This window comes from Equus przewalskii, chromosome 26 (assembly GCF_037783145.1).
Source record: "Equus przewalskii isolate Varuska chromosome 26, EquPr2, whole genome shotgun sequence".
Classification (NCBI taxonomy): domain Eukaryota; kingdom Metazoa; phylum Chordata; class Mammalia; order Perissodactyla; family Equidae; genus Equus; species Equus przewalskii.
The window spans coordinates 36,649,921-36,669,411 of NC_091856.1; the positions used below are offsets into that span (position 1 = coordinate 36,649,921).

The 19,491-nt window shown below is 56.8% G+C and overlaps 1 protein-coding gene across 5 annotated transcripts in view; it reads left to right on the forward strand.

Annotated features, from left to right (window-relative positions):
• Positions 1–19,491, forward strand: part of COL5A1 (collagen type V alpha 1 chain) — a 170,388-nt gene that overhangs the window by 93,955 nt on the left and 56,942 nt on the right. For all 5 annotated transcript variants that reach the window (XR_011533551.1, XM_070596216.1, XM_070596214.1 and 2 more), the window contains exons 18-28: positions 1,152–1,205; positions 2,498–2,551; positions 4,262–4,306; positions 7,140–7,193; positions 7,861–7,905; positions 8,390–8,443; positions 8,703–8,747; positions 9,621–9,674; positions 13,879–13,923; positions 14,871–14,924; positions 18,497–18,541. Coding sequence is in view for 4 of the 5 variants with exons in the window: in XM_070596216.1 (XP_070452317.1) it covers positions 1,152–1,205; positions 2,498–2,551; positions 4,262–4,306; positions 7,140–7,193; positions 7,861–7,905; positions 8,390–8,443; positions 8,703–8,747; positions 9,621–9,674; positions 13,879–13,923; positions 14,871–14,924; positions 18,497–18,541 (549 nt within the window). In the remaining variant the exon portion in view is untranslated. The remainder of the gene's footprint in view (positions 1–1,151; positions 1,206–2,497; positions 2,552–4,261; positions 4,307–7,139; positions 7,194–7,860; positions 7,906–8,389; positions 8,444–8,702; positions 8,748–9,620; positions 9,675–13,878; positions 13,924–14,870; positions 14,925–18,496; positions 18,542–19,491) is intronic.

Here is a 19,491-nt window from a genome sequence, read left to right on the forward strand (position 1 = left end):
GGGTTGGAACCCCAGCTATGAAGATTGCTCATCCATGTGCGGACGTCAAGATCACACACACCGGGGCCAACCTGGAGAATGTGTGGCCGTGAAGTTGTCGTAAGTCCATGGGGCAGGAAGTCTTATCCAGATTTGGGGTGTTGGGGCTCCTCGGCATTGTGGGATAGACGTTGCAGTTGGGTGCGTGCGGGAGCTCAGGTGTGTGCAGGAACAAAATCGGCAGAGCCCTCTTGCCTCCCGGCCGCCGAGGTTCACTGTGGCCTCCCCTCGGCTCCCCGTTCTTGGTCCACCTTTCCTTCTCAGCTCTGGGGGAGTTTGTCCAAGGCCATACAAGTCGCCAGAGCAAACGTTGACCTTCTCTAACGAGGAGACCATGATGGGGACAGCAGCTGTTATCTGGAAGGGGGACTGGAGAGTGGGCCCCCCCAAAAGTGGGCCAGGTGTCCTCTACAGCTGTTCACTGAATAACCGGCATGGGTGAACTTTCGGGTGCTCCCCATGAGTCCTGAGCTGATGAGAGGCCCTGCTCCTCAGTGGCCTGGGGCCCGAAGGAGAAGAGAGTCTTCATGAGTCCTCTCAGTAGACTGTGGGCTCCTTCCAACAACAGAAGGATTGAAAGCGGAACTAGCCTACCCTCAACTTCACCCCACATGGTCTGCTACATCCCCGAGTCAGGGCTCCGTCCTGGGCCCCAGGAGGCAGAGGCTGGGGTGGCAGAAGGAGGGCTGGCCCGGGAGCAGGATGCCTGAGAGACAGCCAGCGCTCGTCCCTCCGCCAGATGAGGTTGAATATGTACCGTGTGCCGGGCTGCACTTGGCCCTGAGAGCGTAGTGATGAGCAAGACAGGCAGACAGCAAACACGCACATGCCAACAATACAGTGGGCACCGAAATACCACGGGTCTCAGTCCCACCGAGGCTCTGCGTCAAAGGTCACCTCTCTGTATATAGCTTGTATTGGTGTTTGGGGGAAAAGAGGCCGAGAGTATGGACCCAGCATGGTGGACCTGATGTGCGGTGAGGGGTGGGCCGGTGATCACCATGTGGGGGTTCAGGGGCCCCGGAGACATGGACGCTGCAGGAACCATGGCTCAGAGAAGGGCAGCCCTGCCGTGTGCAGGCTGGTCTCTGAGCAGCTCTCTGTCCTCACAGGGTGACCGCGGCTTCGACGGCCTGGCTGGGTTGCCGGGAGAGAAGGGCCACAGGGTAAGTGTCCCCTCTCTGAGGGATTCGGGCACCACAGGGGTTTCTCGGGAGGCCCTTCCAGACAGCCTTAGGTTTCCTGTGTGGGGTCAGGTCCCCTCCGTTCCAAAGCGGTCGGGGAGTGGGAACGAACGCCAGCCTGATGTCTCTGTTGGTGGAAGATCAGGCCAAAGGAAGCAGGTTTCTTCCCTGCAGCTCATGATGGAGGGGCCAGCGGGTGCACTCTCTCGGGGGGCATGAAGGGTGAGGAGTGAGCCGCTCCTTTGGGAAATCCTCTGTCTGTTTCATGGGGCCTCCCACACCTTCGGAAATCCAAATGGCTACCGTTTCAGGAGCTGCTGAGCATGCTTCGCACCGCTTGAGTGGTGATTCTGGGAGGCTGGGATGGTCCTGAGTGGCTGCTCCTGTTGAGGAGGGTGTGTGGTGGCGCAGTCGGCCGCCTGCCCTGGTTTTCTCATGGTGTTCGAGGTGATCTCCATGTGATGGCTCTTTGCAGCTCATTGGATGTTCTCTCCCTGTTGTCTTTGAAGTAGATGATGCTGCTTTTATGTTTTGGCACCTTCTGGATGTGCAGGCACCTGTGCATGTGTGTACATGCACATTCACACACACATGTGCATGCACACGTGCGTACACACGTGTATACTCACATGCACACATTTGTTGATTTGGTCAGTGAGGTCTGTCTATCATGTTCCGTGAAGCTTCGAGAAATGGTTTTTGCAATTTAGCTGCAGCAGCTTCCCACACATTCTAGGGCAATCATGTGAGAGCTGGAGCAAAGGCAGTCTCCAGGTCAGGGCCAGTCCCTTTGATTGACTGACGAGCAAGTATTGAGCACCGACTGTGTGCGTGCCTGAAGACGCAGGGGTGTGAGGTAGACCGGTGCCATCCCTCACGGCGCTCACAGTCTGGGGCGGGGGCCCTTTCTTGGGGGCAGTGCTGGGCTGGGGTTATGCCCCAACTTCATGCAGAGAAGTCAGCAGGGTGTAGCTCAGACCCCATCCCAGGGTCCTGGGGCGCCCCACGTCTGAGGCTTCCGCCCAGCCCTGCTGGGTGCCCAGTCTGGGCAACCTGCCTCCAGGTGACCGAGTTCCTTGGGTGAGAGTCCCTACACCCAGCCACGAGCCCAGTCCTGTCAGCATGCGCCATCTCCCAAAGGGTCTTCTCTGACTCCAGGAAAGTCTGCAGAAGGGTTGGGATTTTCAGTCTCCAAGCTGGACAAAATGGGGGACTCAAGACAGCCGTGCATGACCTGCTCTGAGTGGCTAACACTGACCCTGGTTGCTTCCTAGGGTGACCCTGGCCCCTCTGGCCCGCCAGGACCTCCAGGAGACGACGGAGAAAGGGTACGTATCCCACCGGGTCTCCAGCTACACCTGCCTGCCCATCTCCTCAGGGAGTTTGGGCAGGAAAACAGTTCCTGAAACACCAGTGGCAGTGAGCCTGGCTGCCTGTGTGTGGAGGGGGGGCAGGGCAGAGGGTCCTGAGGGCAGAGAGATGGGATGTAGGGACACAGGCCGCACAGAACCCCTGAGAAAAGCACATCGAAACATTTATGTTGACTCTATGGGCCCTGCTGATGGACGGCATCCGGGAGTGGCTTTCACCTGTCACAGGTCTCAGAAAGAGCGCCTCTAACTGCAGGAGACAGGGAGACAGGTGCCCCGTCACCCTGGGAGGAGCCTATGTCGGGAGAGCTCCTGAGCTCAGTGTCTCTGCCGATCTCGTCCACATGAGGCGCAGACGGAGGTGGCGGGGTGGCGCAGCTCGGGGACCTGGGGGGAGTAGGGTGGAGGGTCTAGAAAATGACTATCTTTGCCCTGGGGTTAGGGAGAAGGTTGAGGAGCCCTGGGAAATGAGAAAGAAGAGCAGGCAGGGCATTGGAAGCAGGCTGCGGCAGCGTGTCTGTCCTCAGGTGGCATTGTCAGGGCAGCTTCTCCTCTCTGGGCCTTAGCACAGTCCAGTGTAAGATGAGGAAAAAGTGAGGGGCCCTCTAGGTGTGTGTGCTTCTAGAATCCGAGGAGGTGTGTGCTCCTGTGTGTGTGTGTACATGTATGTGCATGTGTGCATGTGCAGGGCTGTGTGCATGCATATGTGCATGGGTGTGTGCATTTGCTGTGTGTATGTGCGCACACACGTGCGTGCCTGCATGCTTATATGCATTATATACATTTGTATGTGCATGCATAAGGTGTGTGCATGCTATGTGTGTGGGCATGACTGTGTGCATGTCTGTGTGTGTTCGTGTGCATGCACAATGTGCATGCATGCATTTGTGTGCAGTTATGGCTGTGTGTATGAGTGTGTGTTCATGTGCATGCACAGGGTGTGTTGTATGTGTTTGTGTGCGCATGTGCAGTGAAGGGAGGAGGAGGGAGCAGTGCACTGATGGAGAGAAGCAGAGTGTTGACAAGCAGCTCCTGACCATGAACCAGCCAAGCCAGGGCAGCAGTTCCTTCTAGAGCCAGAAGGAAAGACTCATCTTGGTTTGCTCTCCCGGCTGTGTTTAGGACCCTGGCAGACATTGGGCTCCCTCGGGGCTGGCTCAGGGGACCTGGTGATTCTCTCAGATTCCGCCCCAGCCCCCGTCTAACATTCACATTCCTGTCTGTCTATCATTTATCATCTATCTACCTATCTATCATCTATCTGCCTATCTGTCATCCATCATCTATCTATCTATCTTTGTTTAGTTTCTGTCCATCTTTCTCTCATTCCTCTCTGTCCTTACCCACCCAAGTAGCCAGATCTTTTGATCGCATGATTTTTCTGCCCAGCTTTCCCCTCATTGGATCTGTGGTCTGTGAGCTCCTGAGCAGAGTGTCCCAGGGCCCCAGACCTCACCTTTTCCCTGCAGCAGCTGCACACCTAGCAGCTCTCTGGGAGTGAGAATGTTCTGGGCTTTTCCTGCTGGTACAGTGACTAGTAGATCTGGCAATACCCTGAGGCAGCCCCAGGCCAAAGGATCCTTCTGCACCGCTGAAGGGAAAATCGTCTCTCTGCTGTCCAGGCTTTAGAGCTTGTCCCTAAACTCCTGCCTCTTTTCTCCCTCACAGGGTGACGATGGAGAAGTCGGGCCCAGAGGGCTGCCCGGGGAACCTGTGAGTCCGCTCACCGGGTGGGATGCTGTCTCCTCAGCACGATGACGGGCTGCAGGAGGAGGCTGCCTCCCGGCAGAATTGGGGGTTGACTTGGAGCATAGATGAGAGAGGGGCTCAGCCTTGAAACAGAGACAAGTCTGGGGATTTCCCTGGAAAGAAAAGGAAGAGCACATGGGGAGGCTGGCAGGACGTCTCTAAGGAGTCAGTCCGAGCCTTCTCCAGGGGAGGAAGCTCAGACCTCCTGAGAGTTGTGGTTGGGACTCTAGGCTACGGTCATGGTAGGTGTCCAGGATCCATCATGGTGGGTGTCCAGGGTCCATAATGGTGGGTGTCCAGGGTCCATCATGGTGCGTGTCCAGGGTCCATCATGGTGGGTGTCCAGGGTCCATGATGATGATTCTCCAGGGTCCATGATGGTGGGTGTCCAGGATCCATCATGGTGGGTGTCCAGGGTCATCATGGTGGGTGTCCAGGATCCATCATGGTGATTCTCCAGGGTCCATGATGGTAGGTGTCCAGGATCCATCATGGTGGGTGTCCAGGGTCCATGATGGTAGGTGTCCAGGATCCATCATGGTGATTCTCCAGGGTCCATGATGGTAGATGTCCAGGGTCATTATGGTGGGTGTCCAGGTCCATCATGGTGGGTGTCCAGGCTACAGTCATGGTGGGTGTCCAGGATCCATGATGGTGGGTGTCCAGGGTCCATGATGGTGGGTGTCCAGGGTCCATGATGGTGGGTGTCCAGGGTCCATGATGATGATTCTCCAGGGTCCATGATGGTGGGTGTCTAGGATCCATCATGGTGGGTGTCCAGGGTCATCATGGTGGGTGTCCAGGGTCCATCATAGTGGGTGTCCAGGGTCCATCATGGTGATTCTCCAGGGTCCATGATGGTAGGTGTCCAGGATCCATCATGGTGGGTGTCCAGGGTCCATCATGGTGGTTGTCCAGGGTCCATCATGGTGCGTGTCCGGGGTCCATGATGGTGGGTGTCCAGGGTCCATGATGATGATTCTCCAGGGTCCATGATGGTGGGTGTCTAGGATCCATCATGGTGGGTGTCCAGGGTCATCATGGTGGGTGTCCAGGGTCCATCATAGTGGGTGTCCAGGGTCCATCATGGTGATTCTCCAGGGTCCATGATGGTAGGTGTCCAGGATCCATCATGGTGGGTGTCCAGGGTCCATCATGGTGGGTGTCCAGGCTACAGTCATGGTAGGTGTCCAGGATCCATCATGGTGGGTGTCCAGGGTCCATCATGGTGGGTGTCCAGGGTCATCATGGTGGGTGTCCAGGGTCCATGATGGTGGGTGTCCAGGTCCATCATGGTGGGTGTCCAGGGTCATCATGGTGGGTGTCCAGGATCCATCATGGTGATTCTCCAGGGTCCATGATGGTAGCTGTCCAGGGTCATTATGGTGGGTGTCCAGAGTGCATCATGGTAGGTGCCCAGTGTCCATCATGCTGAATCTCCAGGGTCCCTCATGGTGGCATCCAGGGGCAGTTGTAGGGCCTGAATCAGCCACAGTTTGCCACCCTTTCTGATGGCTGCACTTCCTCAAAATGGAGCCTTCCAGCAGCGCGCCCCTGCCCAGGGGTCAAGAAGCTCTTTTCCCTAAGCTGACTTCTAATTTGGGCCAAAGCAAATTTCCTCAGCGACAAAAGGACATTAATTACTTTTCACTTACTGCTACTTTTCAAATGTCTCATTTTGTTACCCACGTCGGTGCGGCCGTACGCGTCTGGCGATGTTAATTGAGGAGAAATACTGCAAACGCTGCTGCATGCGGGAGAGCCCGGGGTGGGCATTTGCACTTTCATTTGGCACTGAATTATACCCTAGTCGTCTGATGAGCCACTAAGGAGAGCTCATCAACACAGCTCTCTCCTTAACACGTCTAAGCGATACCTTCCGGGTTATTAACTTCCAAAAAACATTTCTATGACTAGGTATTAAAATAACGAAGGGAGCATTTAAGTGGCAATGAGTGTGGGAAGGATTCCTCTTCCACTGCCTCTGAAAAGCCTGTATCAAAATTAAGGACCCTTGAAATCACTGTGCCCCGGTCGCAGGCTGGATCCCCCCCGGGAGGAGGGTGGGGGCCAGCGGTTCAGATGTGGGCTGCTTCCCGGGCAGGCGGTGACTCTGTCCTGTGCCTCTTGAATCCTGTGAACCATCCTGGGGATGGTTCTGCCTTGGGGCTGTGCCCCTCTGCGTGCGCGTGGGGCTGTTCCCACACACATGCCCCTCCCTGCCAGGGGAGGGACTGAGCTCTGGGCCGTGGTGGCCATCCCAGGAAAGAGCCGAGCTCCAGGCTTCCTCTCCGTGCATTTAGTCACGATGTTCCCATCAGAGACTTAGTTTCTGCTACCTCCGTCATCCCTGCACCTGCAGATGGATGTCAGAAATACAGTCGCAGGTCACGTGCCAAGGGGCTGGAGAGAGACAGAAGTGCTCATGCAGCAGAGTACGATGGTGGCCTTCTCTAGAGTAGCTTTTGTGTGAACCTACCCTGAGCGAGCGTGTGAGGAAGGCTCAAGGCTCCCTTTCCCCGAGGGCGCCCCTTGCTCCCCTGTCTGAGCCCCCCGTTGATTCCAGGCACCTCCACCTCTGCCTCCCAGAGCCGAGGTGGAGAGGTGGGGTGGGGCGAGGAGAGGAAGCAGGTGAGGAGGTGTTGGCCACGTCCCTGGGAGACACGGAGACCTGTGTCGCAACAAAGGCTCTGGGCAGAGTGGGGCCCAGGGGGTCGCAGCATTTGCCTGGGCACAGGGCAAGGGGGGCCGGGCTTCCTGGCTGAGTTTGAACCATCCCGGCTCTTTCCTCTTGCAGGGGCCGCGTGGTCTGCTGGGGCCGAAAGGGCCCCCGGGCCCTCCTGGACCTCCCGTAAGTCCTGTCACGTCTTTGCATGTCTGTCCCCATCTCTGCCCATGAGATCCCACCGCCCAGCTTGTGGCCCACTTGGGCCTTCAGGCAGCTCGCCGCGCTGACTGCTGTGCTCACTTGCCTGGCGCTGGTGTGAGACGTCATCCCGGCTCTGATGCTCACACACACACGTAACTGTCCAGCAGCTGTGTGTTTGCAGATGGGGGCACAGAAGCCAGCTGGCTTTATAACTCTCCTCTTTCGGTTGGCTGCGTCCCTTTCCTGCACACAGCGTGTGCTGTTGTAAACAGTAACTGGGATGCCAGAGTTCCTCCCTTGACAGGACTTCCAGCAGCTTCTGTGAAAGTTCTGGAAGGAGGCAGAGGCCTGTGGTTCTGCCGAGCTGAGTCCAGGGCACCTCTGGCCCCTCCACCCTTCTCGGCCTCTCTGCCTTGCTCTCAAAGACATGAGAGCCTGCCCCGCACGGTGCTGAGGCCTGGCAGCTCCATTAACCCCAAGCCGATCGAGCCTTTAGGATTTATTTGGGATCCAGCCTCTCCCCTCCCCTAAAGGATGTGCCATCCCCTGACACACTGCGGGCAGAGGCCAAGCCGTGTGGAGTGGGACTGTCCTTTTGAGCATCATTAATTCTTCAACATTCAGTCTTTTTTTCCCCAATCTCATCTAGGGTGTGACGGGTATGGATGGCCAACCAGGTCTGAAAGGAAACGTGGTAAGTCTCGGGGGTCCCCGTGCCCTGGCCTGGCAGCAATTACCCCGGGCAAGCTCCTAGCCAGACGAGGTCTCTGGTACCCTCAAACCCAGATGGCGGTGTAAGGCAGCGGCCACAGGCCTCGAGCCTGGCCCCCGTGTGGGGAGCCCTCCTGTGGAGCCCTCTGGCTCCTGCCAGAATCCCATAGCCGGCACATGTTCCACTGGGAGCTGGGCCCCATCAGTGCGGGCACGGAGGGAGGTCACCTTCCTGCTGTGCAGACCGGCTGGTGATGAGCACGTACTGTGAGCAGTGCCCACGGAGAGAGAGAGACAGGGACAGAGAGAGAGAGAGAGAGAAGGAGAGAAAGAAACAGAGACAGAGGGGCCGCCTGCCTTCTCCCATCTGGGTGTCCTCTGGCACTTGTGTCAGGCACGAGAGCAGAGTGGCACCCCTGCCCGCCCCCCTGGAGCCTCCTTCAGTGCCTTCTTCTTGTTCCCTGTAGGGTCCTCAGGGAGAGCCCGGCCCCCCGGGACAGCAGGGTAATCCCGGTGCCCAGGTAAGTGAGCCAGCGGGCTCCTGGGCCGCGGGCAGTGGGGGGCGCAGGTGGTCAGTGTGGTGCCCTGGGTGTGAGCAGCCACCGAGGGCTGCCCTGTGCTGTGCGTCTGGCCCACAGGTCCTGCAGCCTGGAGGTGACCTAGAACCTGGGTGGGTGCCCGGATGAGGGAGAGAGTCCAGGGAGGATGGACGGAGGGCAGGGAGGGGTTCTGAGCCAGCCAGTTCTCTGATGCTTCATGCCCGGCTCTTCCCTCTCTTAGGGTCTTCCAGGCCCCCAGGGTGCGATCGGTCCTCCTGGAGAAAAGGTACGTGGGCTGAGCTGGGCGTAGGGGACCACCGGCCCTGGGGAGTGCGCTCCTGCTGGCGTCAGGCTGGGGATGAGCGCTGGCCATTGCCAGCCGTGATGCGTGCCTTAGTCCTCCCTCAAGACAGGGAGCTCAGGTCACTGCGCACTGAGCAAAGAAGCTGAGAGGAAGACCAGGGGTCTTTGTTGCTCATTGATTGATTTCTTCCTTCCTTCCTTCCTTCCTTCATTCTTTTCTTTGTTCTCTAGCTGTGTATTGGGTTATCATGTTTAGGAAGAAAAATAAATATGGGATGCCCTGTTAAATTTGAACTATTTGTCTGAAATCTAAATTTAATGGGGCATCTTGTTTTGCTGGTGTTTATTTTTGTTTTCACCAAATTGGGCAACCCTAACCCTATCCTTGGCACCCACTGAGTCCTAGATACTGGGGAGAGACCTGGAACACTGCAGCCTTCCGGGGCTGTGGCTTAACCCTCCTCAATGCGCCTCGTGGGGATCAGCAGAATTACCACTAAGGGCGGTTCTCAGCGCGTTGTCATCCCGCAGGGCTTTGCTGAAGCGCAGGGTGCCGGGCGCCGCGGGGCCCGCGCCTCCATTGAGAACCGCTCCCGTCTTAACTTGGTGGGCAGTTTTGTTCCAATAGCAAAACCTGAAGGCGCTGGAAACAGCCAAGGGAGAGGGCCCGCCTCTTTGGGTGCTACAGGTGGCTGGAGGCTTCCAAGCCAGGGGAGCAGAGCCCCTCTCAGCATCCTTTTCAACAAATGTTCTTTGAGCAGAAATGTTGGAAAGTAACCTTGGGGGCATATGGGGGAGCGCGGGCAGCCCAGGGAGACCCCGGGCGTCTGCTCACAGAGCCTCTGGTTTCTTCTAGGGTCCGCTGGGTAAACCAGGCCTCCCAGGAATGCCCGGCGCTGACGGGCCCCCGGTGAGTACCCCTGACCCCCTCTCCCCTTCACACAGCCGCCCCCGTGCCGGCCCCAGGAGTTGGGGCTGGGAACCCAGGCAAACCACCACCTCCCTCGCTCTCAGGACGGCGATGAGCGTGTGGCCCTCATTTCCTCCCCTGCAGCCCCGTTGATGGAGACCCATTTGCTCGTGAGCTTGATTGCTCAGTAATTATCGGGTTTTGGGCTTGCTCTTTCAAAATAAGTTTCAATCAAAGGGCGGTGATTGCGTGAATGGGAGCATTTGCTGTTTCTTAGGGTGCGCTGTTTAACGATCAGAACTCAGCCTGGCGTTCTAACTGTAAGGAGGGCCGGGCCGGGCTCCAAGCCAGCGCACGTGTCACCGGTGTCTGAAGGGCAGGGCCGCGTGCGCCGAGTGTATTTTTAGAGCTCGCACACCGAGCAGGGAGGGTGACTAACAAGTACGTTTGCAGTGAGTGAGCGCACAGCTGTGGAGCCAAATTAGGTACCGCCTCGAAATAGCGGGTTTGTGACAGATGCAATCTGTGGCTGAGCCGTGTGCAGGGGGAGGATGGGGAAGTGACGAACGCTCAGTGCGTGCGTGTGTGTGCCAATTTATCTGCACACACCACCCTCCTCTTTGTAAGCTGCTATTGAGGTTTTTTTTAGAGTATTCAGTTGATGCTGAATAGAGAGCCTATTTCGGAAAGCAAGATCAGCCAGATTAATTATTTCAGACACAGTGTATTTCATTGTTTTAATAACACCGTTAAAAACTAAGCAAGAAGTTAACTATGTGGACCATTAATTGGTGAGTGTTTAACATGCAACTATCTATTTCCATTTTCACGGCTGAGAACCGTTGTGTCCCGCGAGCCCAGATCCCAGGGCTTCTGTGTTTGTCTGAGCCGGCACGCTACCGTCGCGTCCGTTCCCACGCGAGCCGCTCTGGGGCCTTCAGTCCCCTCGACTTCTGGGAGTTTGGAGACGAGGGGATGGAGATTGTGCAAATGTCATTTACGTGTTTTAGTTCCCATTTACACTTAATTGCATTTTCTAATTATAAAATAACACATCTTGTTATGGAAAATTAGGAAAATAATTGAAGTGACAACAAAATGAAATCCGTCCCGAATCCATTACTGTGGGTTAAACCACTGATGGCAGGTGGTTGGTCATTTTTTCTTTCCTTTTCTACAACGTTGAGTGCAAGTGGAATGTTTCCCACAATATGTCATGTCAATGGCCAGGCCCGGGCCCTGCAGGAGGGAGCCAGTGTCCGGGAGAGGGGTGGGCACACGGCCCTCGCCTCCACGACCTTACCCGTTCCGCCCTGGAATGCCTGGCCTCACATTGAAACTCCGGGGCACCAGGGTCCCTGAAGGGTCACCAGTTTCTGTTCAGATTCCTTAGGGAAAGAGGGGCTTTGCGATACCCCTTGGCCCTGGAGCCGGCAGGCTGCCCCTCGCAGCCCTTCCATTTCTCTTCCCTCACCATTTAAACCTTAAATATGAATGTACCGTGCACTTGTCTCAGTGTGGCTGTGCTGGGTCGACACTAAAGACACTTCATGCAAAAGATAAAAAGGGAGAGCATGCACACCACGGGCCTAAAGAAGCAGAGCCAGGTGTCTTATGTGAATCTGGAGGAAAAGAAAGGTTTAAAAGTATTCTCCTGGGGGTCAGCCCAGTGGCGTAGTGGTTAAGGTCACACACTCTGCTTTGGTGGCCTGGGGTTTGCAGGTTTGGATCCCGGGCACAGAACTATGCACTGCTCATCAAGCCATGCTGTGGCGGCATCCTACATACAAAACAGAGGAAGATTGGCACAGATGTTAGCTCACTGACAGTCTTTCTCAAGCAAAAAGAGCAAGACTGGCAACAGATGTTAGCTCAGGGCCAATCTTCCTCACCAAAAAATAATAATAATAATAATAATAGTAAATAAATAAATATATAAGTAAATATTCTCCTAACAGAGGCAGCAGCACGTTGTTGATCAGCCTTAAAGAGAGGGCTTTGCTTCCTCTTTCCCTTGTATTGGTTTGATTTTGGCTTAAGAAAGAAAGGAAGGAAGATTGACAAAAAACCCTTCAAGGAAGGTGAGGAGTTTCCGAATGTATTAAGTCATTCTGGCTCGCACACGATAGGGAAATGGGTAAATGAATTATGGTTCGAAGGAATATTACAGAGCCAGGAAAAAATCAAATTTCAACAAATATGCAGTGACATGAGAAAAGGCTCATGATATAATGGTGAGTTAAAAATATATCATACGACGCCAATCTTGCATGCATATGCACGGAGAAAGGCGATTAGAGGGACTATCCACACAATTAGCTGTGGTTGCTGTGAGTGGCGAGGTTATAAAGGATTTTCATCTTCTTTTCCATTTGCCTAATATTCTACAATGAGCATATATTACTTTTTTAATCAGAAAAATATCAAATACAAATAATTTAAGCTTTATTATTTTTCTATTGTAAAAGTAGCGTTAGTTATAGAATATTGGAAAAATGCGAACAAGTAGAGGGAGAGAGAGGAAAACGGCCTGGCCTTTCACGGCACAAAAAGCAATCATGCTTATTGTAGTAAATTTCCTTTCAATGTTTTTCTGTTCAAACATTTTCAATAAGTGAGCCTTGTGCTTTCCCCCCAGCCCCCCAAAAAAGTTACTCTCATTCTATAAATACAACTTAAAATGCATCTAAAGCAGTTTGGCCTCGATTCAGTTGATAGTGGTAATTACAATACTTGCTGCCATTTGCTGGTCACTCACAATGTGGCCACAGCCCGGTGCTTCGTGAACGAGCTCTCTCACCTCCTCGGCCGGCAGCTCAGTGCTGTAGGCCTGTTATATGCATATATAACGCCACCACGTCAGTGAGGGCGTTACCCCACGGAGGGGCAGCTCGCATCCCTCAGTGACCAGGACGTGGGGTCTGCCCGCTGTGTGTATCCCTGGGATCCTGGGGCTTGACCACCCACAGACATTCCCCCCACCCAAGCCCCCAAGTTCCTAAGCAGAAAGATGTCTGCAGTTGATGGAAGTGGCAGTAAAGGCCCCCAAAAACCCATGTGGGAGAGAGGGGCAGGTCCCTGTCACTGAGAGGCCCCACCTGCACTGTGTCACGCTCCTGAGGATGCTCCCACCGCCCGTGGCAAGTACGGCTGACCTCTGCTCCAGAGCAGGTCCTGAGTACTAGGTAACCGGGCTCATGTGCAGCTGACCTTTCATTGGACATTTGTCACTTTCAGTGTTGGGGTTCTCTTCACTTTAGAGCCAGTGCATTTGTTTCAGACCCCAAACATTCGTGGGGCCTCTTGGAAAGGCCGTAGGGACCCTGGCAGTGTTGGCCCACCTGTGGGGGCTCATCCTGGGTGGCTGGGCCCTGCCCTGCCAGCATCCCCACCACACCACCTGGCCTCTGGTTCCTGGAATCCTCGGGGGTGGGACTCTCTTTGCAGACAGCGAATACTTCTCTTCCTGCTTTTGTCATCTGTGTTTGGTTTGTGACCTCTAAGGCATGCAACCCAGCGAGCAGCCTGGGTTGGGAAGTCAGAGAAGCTCGAATTCCTGCGAGTGGACTTGACTGGGGCTGGGGTGGTCAGGGGTGGTAACCAAGGGGCCATCACCGTTTCTGCTGGGGCTCAGGCCACGTCTGGCATGGGCTGTGGGTCCTCACCTTTGCTCGGCTCCCCTCTCCGTCAGTGTCGTCTGAGGATTTGATGCACCTGTGTGAAGACCTGCGCGCACCCTCGGACCCTTGGAGGTCTGGGCCACGTCATCACTCGTTTAGCCACAGATTCATTTGCTGGGTGACCTCGAGCAAATGTCTGGTTGTCACTGTCCCTGCTCACCCACACTCGAGGGCGGGCAGGGTGCCAGCTGAGTCAGGTGACATGGCCCATGGCTGTGCGGGAGCCCACCTGTGGTTTTGAAGCCCGCTCCCCGCTCTGGCTATCACCGTGGCCTACTGTTGCTCCCGTTTTACAGAGGAAGCAGCCGAGGGTCAGGGGCGGGAGGACCAGCTCAGAGCTGGCTGGGAGGGACCGAGCGGCGCTCAGCTGCCTGTCGCTTCCAGGGCTCTCCGTCTTCATTTTCCCGGGAGGCAGGAGGTGGGCGGGAGCCGGGCCCTGCTGTCGCATTTCTGGGGAGGTGGGGGGTCAGCAAGCCTCCCTCCTGAGCAGCCCTGACTGATGCTGGTCTTCTCTCTCTTGACAGGGGCACCCTGGCAAAGAAGGCCCTCCAGGAGAGAAAGGAGGCCAGGTGGGTACAGGCCGTGCCCTTGGGCCCTCCAGCATGTCCTCAAGGCGGTCAGGGCTGTTGGCCCCGTCTCTGCTCTGGGCACCCCGTTCAGGAGGGAATAAGCAGGAGCAGCCGCCCCTTCCTCGGTGTCTGGGGAGTGGGGACCTCCCCCCGAGAGAAGCCAGGCCCTCCCACCCCATCTGGGTCCCTGTGATCCCAGCCCATACTCGTTCTGCACATGGGGTGCAGGGGCAGCCCTGACCTTGGCCGCACGGAACTGGGCGATGGTGCAGGCTCTGGACCACAGGCTCCTACTGACCCACTGCCACTGTGTGTTCGGGGCCCAAGATGTGGGGGTTTAAAGCTGGGTTGGTTTCTAGGCAGCCTGAGACCTCGGGGATCTGCCTGCTGCCCTGTGTGTGGCCGAAGTCCCGTGCTGCCTCCCTTCCTACTCCTGGCCTCCCCAGGCCCACGCCTGCTCCTCTGGGGAGCTGTGGACAGTAGGCAGCAAGGCCCTTAAGCTGTCAGAGGCTGTCCTTTCCCTGGGTGGTCAGCCATGTCCCCTCCTCCCAGCGGAGGCTCTCCCGTTTTACTCCAAGGTCCCTAGGCCGGAGTGCATTTCATTAATGGCAGCTCGGCCCCTCCGAAGCCTCAGAGCCCCGTTCCCCATCCCCCCGCCCCATACTTCCTGCGTGACCTGCAGTTCGCTTGGTCGCAGGTGTTCTCACTCACTGTGTGACGTGAGCTGTGCCTTTCCCAGGGGGCTGGGTCCAAGAGCTCCTGGGACTTGGCCCCGTATGTCTTCCGAGGGGCTGACCTGGGATACCCGCTCTGCTTGTAGCAGGAGGGGATTTGCTGGTGGAACGCGAGCTTTCTGGCTTGTGCTGGAAGGTCCCCCGAGTGGACTGGACTCGATCATGCGCCGCCCACTGGAGACGGAGCTAATGGTCTTTCCCCTTTGGTTTCAGGGTCCGCCTGGCCCCCAGGGCCCAATCGGCTACCCGGGTCCTCGAGGTGTCAAGGTGAGATTCTTGCAGCCCCACATCTTCCTGGAGGTCAAGATTGGGACTGTGGGCCGAGGCTTGACAAGTTTTAGGGAATTTCTCCGTGGTTTAACCTCCCTCCTGTCTGGACTGGAGAAGCCCTGGTCCTCCCAGCCTCCTATGTGGGAGGTCAGGTCCCCGGACAGGGGCCTGAGCAAGGCAGGGGGTGACCAGCTGGAGCCAGGAAGGGCTGATGCGGAGCAGGGGGCCGTCTCCAGTGTGTCTGTGACAACACGATGCATGATGGTGGCCATCTGTCAGGACAGAGTAGCGCCTTTTCCTCACGTGACTTTTATTGTCACTGTTTGTCAAGTTCCCTGCTGCTCCCTTGGGCCCCTCGCACACAGCGGGTCTCAGCCGAGGTGAGGAGCTTGGCGCTCTTTCCTGAAGCTCAGAGACATTTCTTCCGGGCCATTTGCACATTCCCAGTAAGGAAGAGTCTGTCCCCATCCGTGACGTCTGGGCAGGCCTGAGCTGTCGGGAGATGAGGTCGTGGGAGCTGGCCATTTATTCATAATCATGTTTCTGCCATCAAAAGGCTCCCAGAACCTCGTTAAAGGGACCCAGAGCTCCAGAACCATATCCGAAACACGGGTCCCGTCCGTCCCGTTAGAGCTGACTGTGTTTGCCGTGAGCTGTGTCCAGTTTCGCTGCCCTCTGGGTGCGTCGGGCACCTTTACTTGGAGAGGGACGTGCCCCGAGGAGTGTGTCGGGGGGGCACCCTCCTTTCTCCGAGTGGGGACGTTGTGGTGTCTGAAATCTCCCAGCCTCCCATCTCCAGGAATGCTAATGGTGGTTCTTCCCTCCAAATGACTTTTACGCCATGTGAAGGGAAATATATACGTTTGTAAATAAGAAACAGTTGGTTTAGCTTGAGGGATTTGCATGAACACCCCTGAGCTCCTGGCCCCCTACTCCATAGCCCACTGGTCTTCATACTTTCAAGCAGAGGTGTGCGGCTGCCCCGTGGCGTGGATGATGGAGACCCCGAGACCTCAGTTTTCAGTAACTTGCCCCAATTACTGTAAAATCAATGCTGCACTCAGGACTCAAACCCAGACTTGCTTATTGCTAACCAAGGGCCCCATCCTTGACCCCTAGTGGCCCCGACTTCCATTTCCAGCGGGTCAGGTGTCCCAAGGACAAGAGCCCCACTGAGACTCCCCCACATTGGGAGCCGGAGGCCGGCCAGGCCTCTCTCCAAAGCAGACTTTCCCCGGCACAGGCCTAGTGAGTTTTATAAGGTGATAATTTAGCAGAAATGCTGATTGTGTGAGCTCTATGCACGTTTATTTTACAAGTTCTTGTCACACAGCAGAAGCCTCTGCCAGCTACGGTACGTGGCTAATTGCATAACGCTGCTTCTGCCGGCTGAAAAGGTGTTTGCTCGAAAATGTTGTGGAGATGCTCTTGTCCTGTCTGTCCGATTAAAATGCATTCGTGGCATGAGCCGTCCAGGCAGACCTGGAAGGAGTGGCGAGGCTGGACACTGTTTTCACTGGAGAAATAGACTTGCATCCCCCCGTGCACTGGGAAATGTAAGCGGAGCCCACAGCCTAACCAGCAGCAGCCCCGGAGGGAGGGGACGGTGGGGGGTGGCAGTGACAGCCGAGCTGTCGCCATTGGAGACCCACAGCCCTTGGGAAGGGAGGCTTGGCTTTTCTCCACCGAGTCCTGCCTCCTCCCTGAGAAGGGGCTTGGATCTTTGAATCACTGACCTTGGAGCGTCCTTGGGGCTGCCCTCCGTCTGCCCCTGTCTGAGGGGCGTCTGCTGGGCTTGACTGTCAGTAAAATCACTGCCGCCCCTCCCTGAGCCCACAGGCGCTGGGGGGCCGGCAGAAGACCCCAATAGGATTTCACTCAAGGCCTTGGGCAAAGGCACATCCCTCCTGGTTCTCACGTCCGCTGGTCAAGCAGCTTCCTCCGCTCAGCTGTCCTGTGATTTCTTTGCTCTGCCTCCCCACAGGCCGGCCCACCGGGGCCTCAGTGGATGCTCTGGTCCGGTGGTTCTCAGTCGGGGCCGGTTCTTGCCCCTGGGGACGTCAGGAGACATTTTTGATTGTCACTGCGTGGGGGCGGGGAGCTACTGTCATCTAAGGGGTAGAGGCCAGAGATGCTGCTCACACCCTGCAGGGCGCAGGGCAGCCGCTCAGCAAGGAAGGAGCTGGCCCCAAATGCTCTGTCTGTCCACTCCGTCCCATACCGCTGGCCTCTGACACCAAAAATGGGAAAATTTAGGCAGGATTTAGAATTGAGGTCTGGGAGGGATCTTCGCGCTTCTGTCTTGCCCTTGCAAGCAGGAGCAGAGCCGGTGCGAGAGCCCCCATGGCCTCAGAGTTTCGGGCACTGTACCTCTCTCTCCTCTGTCCGGAAGCTTCTCTCTGGGGCTGATGGAGTGGAGCTCAGGGTGCTCCTGGGGTCACGGTCCCCTCCAGGCCGAGGTCGCACTCTCAGCGTGTGTCCGTCTCTGTCCCTCAGTCACTGTCCAGCTTCTCTCGGGCTCCTCTCCTTGGTCCCGGGGAAAAGGCTCAGGCCTGCAAACTGTGCCCAGTTCCTTCCACAAATGGGCAGCTGGCCGCCTGAGGGGCTCGGAAGTGGCTCCACTGTCCTGGCTGCAGCCTCGGCTGCAACTGGTCTGGAGGTCTGGCCCCTCTCAGGGTCCCGTGGGCAGGTGCCTGAGAAGGCCTCTGGCCATGGGCTGTCAGTCTCTGTCCCCTGCTCGGCGGGTGCAGCATGTGGCTGCTCGACCCTATTCCAGGGATGGGTTTTAGCCAGTCCGGGCGGGCGCCCGCACAGTGAGCGGAGGGGAGGGCACATCCCACCCTCGGATTCTGCTTTACACGGAGACCAGACACGTCCTGAGCCAGTTAGAGTAATAGTAATCATTGTCGCTGTTGGTATTATTAGTAATTAGTAGTGTTATAACATGTTGTCACATGTTAATAGCAACAATGGAGAAAGAAAAGAGTCAGATGGGCAGAGCTACCGTTGGGGGCGAACCTCTGGTGCGCCGGGCACTGCCTCGAGGCCTCATGGGCCTTCCCCTGCCACCGGCAGTGATGGCTTAAGGGTTGTCATCACCTCTGCTTTCCCAATGAGGAAAGCAAGGCACGCAGAGGCCTGGGGCATTGTCAGAGGCCGCGGAGCGGGGCCCGGTCTGCCCCACTGACCAGTCTGAACCTGTCTGCCTGACTGAACCAGTCTGCCTGACTCTGGAGCCCATGCTCAGGCCTCATGTCCCACCTGCTCCCCAGGCCTCAGGGAGACGGATGTTTCTGAAAGAGGGCAGGTGTCAGTGCAGGCTGGTCTGGGAATCGCTGATGCTGGGTGTGAGGACAGGAGGTGCCTCCGCAAGCCCCCGGGCTCTCTTCCCTCTTCCTCCCGAGAAGCAGACACGCCAGAGGGAGCTGGTCTGGGGGCGGGCGCCTGGGCTGGTGGTCAGCTGCCAAGAGCTCGCCTTGCTCCATGTTCAGGGCTCAGGTATGTTTCTTGCGAGAGCTCAGGAGAGGCTCCGCCTTGTGACTGGTCCCTTTTCCTTTTCCTTTGCACAGGGGGCAGATGGCATCCGTGGTCTGAAGGGCACCAAGGGCGAGAAGGTGAGTGTCCTTCCTTCCCGTAGCGGTGGCCCAGCCGCAGCTGGATCTGGCTGGTGGGCTCATCGGGAACAGCCCTCCAATGACACCCGCTGAGGCTGATGTCGCCTCTGAGTATGGAGGGAATTGATGCCACCCTGCGGGACAGAGTGTTCTCAAGAGGAAAAACTAGTCAAGGAAGACAGGCCTTCGGAGCCGTGGGTGCGTCTCCTGGCAGAGCCGGAGGTCAGGGGCTTTGTGCCCCCTGCCCAGGGCCAAGGCCCTGGCCCTGGGGCAGCGCACAGCCCCCCACTCGCCCACAGAGGCCAGTGATGCCCTGTGCTCCCCTCCCAGGCGGCCGCCTCACAGGGCAGCTGGCAAATGGTCCCTTTGGTTGTTAGATGTTCATCCCGGTCGCCCTTCCAGCTGCGGCAGAGCTGGGCGAGGAGGGAGAGAGGATGCTCTGGGGGCAGAGCGTCCCTGTGTGCCACCAGGACCTCCAGCTGTGTCAGGCATGGATGCTTTTGTGTGGAATCGGCCATTGTTGAGGTGGCTCGAGTGACCACGCTGGACCGAGATGACACAGCAGCTGGACCATCTTTGCCGTCTGCTATGCGTCCTTGTCCGTAGTCTTTGTTCTCAGTGGGCTTCCCTGTGGAGCAGAAACAGAGAGGCACACGTGCTGTTTCGGGTCCCTCCGTGGCACATCCAGAGTAGGGCAGGAGCCCTGCGCTCAGCGATGGCTTCCGGGGGGCTCAGGAAGCAGGGGACTGAGGGCGGGTCTACCCCGAGGACACCGCTTTCTAAAGGGAGCCCATCGGGGTGAGTGCCAAGCACATTCCCCACGCTGCAGACGTCGTCCCAGCTGTCAGGGTTATTTGTAGGCTTCTCATCCCTAAATCTTGTCCCGTTAGTCCTGGGACCTTTGTCCCGCAGAAGATGACTTCCCAGAGCCCCAGGTTGGCCATATGTAT